Source organism: Myotis lucifugus, unplaced genomic scaffold, assembly GCF_000147115.1.
Source record: "Myotis lucifugus unplaced genomic scaffold, Myoluc2.0 scaffold_794, whole genome shotgun sequence".
NCBI classification, from domain to species: Eukaryota; Metazoa; Chordata; class Mammalia; order Chiroptera; family Vespertilionidae; genus Myotis; species Myotis lucifugus.
Window position 1 is genome coordinate 152,145 of NW_005871842.1, and position 7,734 is coordinate 159,878.

The 7,734-nt window shown below is 40.3% G+C and overlaps 1 protein-coding gene across 1 annotated transcript; it reads right to left on the minus strand.

The window, feature by feature from the left end:
- Positions 1 to 5,811: 5,811 nt before the first annotated feature.
- Positions 5,812 to 7,081, minus strand: LOC111823995 (GTPase IMAP family member 4-like). Its single transcript, XM_023747116.1, has 2 exons — positions 7,072 to 7,081; positions 5,812 to 6,734 (listed from the first exon to the last, which is right to left on the minus strand). Exons 1-2 carry the CDS (start codon positions 7,079 to 7,081, stop codon positions 5,812 to 5,814), a joined length of 933 nt encoding a protein of 310 aa, XP_023602884.1.
- Positions 7,082 to 7,734: the final 653 nt, after the last annotated feature.

Sequence of the window (7,734 nt, forward strand, 5' to 3'; positions counted from 1 at the left end):
TTGAAAGTTAATCAGTTTAATGCACTTCTGTAGAAAGAACTAGGACTTTTTGCACTCTTGATATCTCTTCAGGCCTTTTTACAAAAATATCATTCCCATTGCTAGTTTCTTGCTGTTCCATTGTGTTTTTCCTACATATTGTAATTTATTGATTCTCCTTCCCATTTTATGTTTTCTTCATGTTTCAATTGGAAGTATGAAATTTCCTTAGCAAATAGTATTTGATGCTGCAAGATTATTTAAATTTATTGTAAATAATCATTTCACGAAACAAATGTCTATTCCATTTTCACTGATAGGACCAATAGGGGAATATTTGAGTATTTTGCTTTCAATGAATCATTATGAACATTTACAAATGTACTAGATTATTTACAAACATACTAAAAAATGTGATAAAAGTATACAATAAAAACCACTTAAATTCTAAAAAAAAAAAAATAGAGAGAGAGAGCTTGTAAGTATTCCTTCCTCTTGAATATCTTGGAATAGTCTGAGGAGGATAGGTTTTAGTTCTTCTTTGAATGTTTGGTCAAAGTCCCCTGTGAAGCCACCTGGCCCAGGGCTTTTCTTTGCTGGAAGTTTTTTTATTACTGCTTCAATTTTCTCCATAGTTATTGTCTTATTCAAAATTTTTTATTGTTCCTGATTAAGTTTTGGGAGGTCATATTTTTTTAGGGATATGTCCATTTCTTCTAGGTTGAGCAGTTTGTCAGAATAGAGTTGTTCATAGTATTTTTTTTTAAATCCTTTGTATTTCTGTGGGTTCTGGTGTTATCTCACATCTTTCATTTCTGATTTTGTTTATTTGAGTCTTCTCTCTATGCTTCTTGGTGAGCCTGGCTAGCTGGTTTGGCTCAGTGGATGGAGCATCGCCCTGTGGACTGAAGTTTTCTTTCATTTCCATTTGTCTGAAAATATTTTACCATACCTTCACTTTTAGTTGTGTGAGTCCCTTGTTCTCAGATAGGGCTCATGTAGACAGCATGTATATGGATCATGTTTTCTTATACATTCAGCCACTCCATATCTTTTGATTGGAGCATTTAGTCCATTTATGTTTAAAGTTATTATTTACATGTACTAGTTTGTAGCTATTTCTATTTGTATGCCTGTGTTCCTTCTTTCCTTTCTACTTTTTCTTTTTAAAACAGTCCCTTTAGCATTTCTTGCATTGCTGGCTTGGTAGTGATAAACTCCCTTTGCATTATTTTTGTCTGCAAAGCTCCTGATTTCCTCTTCAATATTGAATGATAGCCTTGCTGGATAGAGTATTCTTGGATTCAGTCCCTTACTTTGCATTACTTTGTATACTTCTGACCTGATGTGTTTCTGTTGAGAAATCATTTGATAATCTAAGGGGAGATCCTTTGTAGGTAACTCTCTGTCTCTCTCTTGTAGCCTTTAAGATTCTCTCTTTTTCATTAATGTTTGCCATTGTAATAATGACTTGTCTTGGTGTGGGTCTTTTTGCATTTGTCTTGTTTGGGACTCTCTGTGCTTGTGTGACTTTTTCCTTCCCAAATCAGGGAAGTTTTCTATCATTATTTTTTCAATTAGATTTTCTGATCCTTGCTCCTCTTCTTGTTCTTCGGGCACACCTATTATATGAATGTTACTTCATTTGGTGTTGTCCCAAAGCTCTCCTAGGCTCTCCTCCTGCTTTCTATTTTTTTTCTCCAGTTACTGTTCAGATAGGGTGTGTTTAACTACCCTATCTTCTAACTCACTAATTTGGTCCTCTGCTTTCTCTGGTCTACTGTTGAAAGCTTCAATCATGTTTTTTATTGTAGCTATATCTTTTCTTATTTCCTCTTTATTCTTACAAAAGTATTTGATTTTTCTCTTCCATCTGGTTTATGAACTGTATGACCCTTACTCTGAATTAATTTCCTGACATATTGCATGCTTCCATTTCACTTAGTTTCTTTTCTGGTGATATCTCCTTTTCTTTCCTTGGTGGGTTCTTTCTTTGTCTCCCATTTTGTATGTCCATCTCTGGCCCTGTGCACCCTGCTTGGGTTTGAGAGGTTGAATACCCTATCAGGGCAATAGTCTAGAAATCATTATTTCAAAGCCTGAGTCTGCCTTGAGTCTCACGCCTTTATTGTCTCTGCTCTGAGTTGTATCCCCTTGTCCCATGGATCTGGTCCCTCAGTTTTCTGCTTCAGATGCTCGGTATGATGGGACCATGTTCACAGTTCCTCTAATGTGCGATGACCTTTGAGGACCCAGAGCCTTCTGGCATGAAATTCACTGTGTAGCCCCAGCACCTGCAGCAGGGTGGCACCCTAGGTACCTCTGGCAGTGCACTTGCAGCACAGTCCTGTGGCCCCTGGCTGGACACACTAGCTTGCTCCAGGTTGCCTCAGCAGTGCTTTCCTATGGCTTGGAGTGAGATTTGTGCTGGGTTGCTCCAGGTAGCCCCTGCAGAACTGTCCCAGGGGCTGGGGAGAAGAGGGTTGGGGCTACACTGGGTAATACTGTCCTGTTTTCTTGTAGCTGGAGTGATATATGTGCTGGGTTGCTCCAGTTCGCCACTTATCAGTATGAAGTGGAGGCTGGTTGCCATTGGTCACTCAGTCCATGCTCCCCTTTCACTCGGAGTTAGGGGAGCATTGGCTTGCTCCAGATGGCCCTGGCAGGGCTGTCCTGGGGCAGGGGGCTGGGAAGGAGAGGGTTCCACAGTCAGAGCTCCTCTGTGGCATGCTCTGGGTTGCTTCCAGTCACCCCGACAACAGGTCCCAGTGCTGGGCATAGTGTGGGTGCTGGGTGGCTTTGGATCAGGCTAGCAGCACAGTTCTGGGGTCTGTGGTGGGGGTGGGGCACATGGTTCTCCCAGGTTTGCACTACTGTGGTGTCTTGGAACCAGATCCTAGGATGCTGGGTCCCAGCCGGCTGGTGAGAAGGCCTAGCTCAGGTGCTCACTCTAGCAGCATGCTCCCTGCAGATGTCTGAGAGCCTTCCAGGAGGTATTGTGCCACTCACTGCAGGAGCATGGTGGTGGTTCCACAGGTGTTATAACTGGAAAGTGACATTATCTAGGAGTCCTCTGTGCTTTTTATGAAAATTTATCTCTTCAACTGTGATTAATTTGTTAATTCAGGGTGGATGTTCTTCAATTTAGTTGCTTTTCTGGCTTAAGAAGGGGTGCATGACACTGCTGCCTATTTAGCCACCATTTTTTCTCTACTTCATTTTATCAGTTCCCAAAATACTGGTTATCACATGAGGATATAAGCTTCTCTCCTGTCCTCCTTATTGGATATTTTACCTATGGACTCATTTGGTGTATGTAGTTTCTTCAGTGCCCAGCTTCTGCATCACAGAGAGCATCTCCGGAGTTTGGCTACACAGGCCACTACCCAAGTACCACCTAGATGAATTTTAAAAGCCTTTGACAAAATTAATTGCTGTTAATGATAAAAACTCTCAATAAAATAGTGATTGGGAGATATTTACTTAATGATTACACACAACACACACACACACACACACACACACACACACACACACACACACACATCATATACTCCTGTTTTCCAGTATCTCACTCACTTAACAGGGAAATACTAAAGGCATATCATGGAAAAAAGTAAGCATTCCCTTCCACTACAATTCAATGTTATAAAGGAGATTTCAGCCAATGCAATTTGGTAAGATAAATCAATTAGGGGCATAAGAATAAATAAAGAAAAAGTGATAAAGGAACTGTGGTACATCCATAGGGTGGAATACTATTCGTCAGTAAAAGAGAACATCTGTTCACAAGCAACTTGAATGATTCTCAAAATCATTATGCTAAGTGAAGGAAGCCAGTCTCAAAAGGGACTTTATTTTACTTTCTCTAGATTCTCAATGTCTCATATGAAATCTTTCAACAAGGTCAAACAATCACTGACTGTTAGTGAACGTATGAATAGTATAAACTCCCACCACTTTTCAGAGAAGGGAACATGCCTCATTCTTCTATCATACTAACCACAATGCATGTTATTTATCAAGACCTTCTGTCTGCCTTCCGCCCCAGAGAGACAAATGGGCAACACTGCTCTCAGAGTTTTTCACATGGGCTACTCATCTTCTCACAGCTTCTCAAGACCAGAACCTTTTACTTAGCCTCTTCTACAGCATAAACCTGAATTCAAGGGTAAGAATAAGTGAGTGCATTTACACAGAAAGTACCACAGAGCACTTAAAGACTTTTTTCATATTAAGTCTGTATTTAATTTTTTCATGCTAGGTATATGTGGCTCTTTCTTTGGTTCAATATGTGCTTCTAGAAGCTCCTGAGACAAGAGGATGTTAACTTCCAATCTCAGAATTTTGTGTAAAACTCCAATGGGAGTGCATCCCATATTTTGTCTCACTGCGAATGACTATTTCTGAAAGAACCAGTCACATATCCTTGAATCTTTGCTAACTTTTGTTAAATGTACAATCGATATTCATTTGTGTTTGGGGGAAGTAAGGGGTAGGTATATTGAAGACAAAATTAAGTGGGACATGGGAAAGTCACTTTCAAGATGGCAGAGCAAGGACAGTGGCATGTGACCACCAGGACATCCTGGTAGAACATGGAAATGTGCTTTGGGAAAGCCTATGAATTATTAGGGTAGGAGTACCTATTAGAAAAGGGATAAACTTCAATTACTATTATTCACATATTAAAAAATTCCCCTTCCCCAGAAAACTCACAAAGATATCAGAATTCATAATGAATGAATTCAAGGAGAATGTGGTCTCTGATGTGCAGAGAGATTAAGAATGTGGTTCAAATGCAGAATGCTGGAGATACATATTAGGGTGTAGACCAAGGAAAGCTCCAAAAGGATCTTGAATTTTTATCAAAAAGTGAAATTCATTTCTGTACTCTTAGAAGTATTGGTGACATTTTATAAAGTAAAATAAATTTCAGTTTTGCACAAATAAGAGAGAATAGAAACGTTTTATTATGGTAACAATGAGCAAACAATTCAAATGAGTGGAGGCAGCAGTGTGAGGATGATACACCTAGCAGTAAGTAATCAAGGTGTGGGGTGATAGAGGTGTGGTGGCAACAGTTAGTTTCACAAGAAAAGAAGAGAACTAGTTATTCAGCAAAGTGGTTACATTGAGTTTGCTCAACAACTTTCTACAGAAACATCTGAATATACCGAACATTCTTCTCTTAGCTGTTGAATCTCTTGTCTTTTGCTCTTTCTGGCATTTCACTTAGTTGAGTTCTGAAAAACATTTTCCAGACAAATCTTTGTTCTCCAGTGGGCAGATGATAAGGAACAATTTCAGTCCTTCCATAAAAATTAAATTCAACAAATTTATGTATATATAGAAAGAATTTTATAAACATCTCTATCTATAGATTATCTAAGGCAAAGAATTGATTTCTCTAATCACATCTGTAAAATGAGCATTGTGATCCTAAAGATAAAAATAAGGAGTAGGAGCCAGGGGTGGAGATTATCTGCCAATCTAGAAAGAATCTAGAGGAGGAAACTTTACTAAGGATAAATAGAGAAAGCTTGGGGTCATGGGCTTTTGATCGCCTGCATTCATTTTCTCTCTGTCTCTGAGAGTTCAGAACATAGGGAGCATCCATACTTTCTGCTTTGGAGTTTTACAAATTGAGGATGTTTTCCTTCCCTCTTACCTCAACCAAAAGTCTACCAATTTCCGTGACTGAACTTTACTACACACCCCAGTCCTGAGAGCCTGAGAGACAGAAACAGAGAGCTCTGACTTTGGGGAGTGAGTTATATGGGGCAGACACACCTGAAAACACACAGGAAATTTAGACAGATTTTCATTAGCCTAATCTTCCTTGAACAGAGATGAGATTTCTCTCCAGACTACTCTTAATCCTTTCAAGATTAAATCAAGCATCCTTTTCTGACTCTCAACTTCACCTCTAGCATTTTGCTGCAGGAAGGAATAGTATTTCTCCCTTTCTTCAAATTCCCTCTCCATTTCTGCCTTTTTCATTTCCTGCTCTAATGTATTCTCCAGCTTTCTGATTTTCTCTTCATACTCCTCTTTTAACTGCCTTTTCTCTCTCTTCAGCCGAGCTCTGTAGTTTTCTTTTATAGATTGAATCTGTTTCTGAATCTCCTTCTCAGCCCTTTGGTACATCTCATTAGTGTAGAATTCTCCCTTGTTCTCCATCACCATGCGCTGGACCAATTCCAGCAGCTGTGTCCTCTGAGCCTCCTGCTCAGCCCCTGTCGCCTTATTGTTGAACTCACAGTGGCGATTCTTGAACTGCTTCATCAGAATTTGAATGCCTTCTGGTGCTTCCTCTAAGTAATCATGGAACTCCATGCCATCCAAGTCATCTTTCCGGGTGAATAAGACAATCATGTATCTCCTAGCTTTGGGTCCAAACATTGATAGCATCTTCTCCACTGCCTTTTGTTCTTCCTTTGTGTAGCGGCCCAGCGGGACCACCAGGAGCACAACGTGAGGCCCTGGGGAAGTCAGGAGGATGCAATTAGCAATCTCTCTTTGTGTGTCAGCATCCGGTACTTCCGTGTCGAAAATGCCAGGTGTGTCCACGACGACTATTTCTCTCCCATTCCACATGCTTCTCTCTTTCTGACAGGCCTTGGTGATGGATTTTGCTGCAGTGCTGGAATTAAATGCTTTCCTTCCAAGGATGCTGTTCCCTGTGGCACTTTTCCCTGCTCCAGTCTTACCCACTAAGACAAGTCGCAGTTGTGAATCTTGATTTCCAAGCACTGGGACATCAGGAAACAAAACCACAGCATTAGAATTGACTTCCAACCTTTCCCACTGCAATGCCTCTGCCCAACAGTGTCCTTCTCTATTGCCCACTAGTGTCCTGTCTGTGAGCAAACTCTGCACTCACAGTAGGTCTATAGAACCCTTGTGCCTGACCTCTCTCCATAAGTACTTGGGGGAAGCCAGGCACTTCCCTTAAGCTGATCACTCACTCTGACCTTTGGAAGCTGAGTGCTCAGGGATGAAGGAGCAAAGTGGTTCAAGTGAGAACTCTGAGCTGCTGCTGGTAGCTGTTCCTCATAAGCTAATGTAGGAAGAAACACAAAATCTGACTTTGGGACATCGCAGTGGGAACTCCCCTCTCCCTATTAATATTCAAAATGGAGCTTTTCTTCTTCCCATTAAGAAGCTAAGTAACCCAACTGGCATGGCTCACTGGTTGAACATCGACCTATAAATCAGGAGGTCATAGTTCGATTCCCATTTAGGGCACATGCCCAGGTTGCTGTCTTGATCCCCAGTGGGGGATGGGCAGGAGGCAGCCAATCAATGATTCTCTCTCATCATTGGTGTTTCCACTACCCTTCCCCTTTCTCTCTGAAATCAATAAAAATATATATATTTTAAAAAGAGGAAGAAGCCAAGTAGGTGGATTATTCAAGCCATCCCATCCCTGCAGGAGAGTAAAGAGCACAGGGGCGGAAGGCAAAGTGTTCTTTTTGATTTCACATATGCAGCCATCTCATTAGGGTTTGTGAATGACAGAAGAACAAAATGCCTTATTTTTAAAGTTACCACCTTACCATAAAAATCTAATGAGGTTTTTCTATTTTAAACTAATATGTTGAAGATGTATAGACAGAAAGTATTGACTGTTCTCTGGAGTTACTCTAAAGTCTCTTGATACATAAATAATAATAATAACTCATAAAGTGTAACATCATTAGAGTTATACTTTCTTAGTTTCACTTCTTTTTTTTTTTTAAGTATACTTTA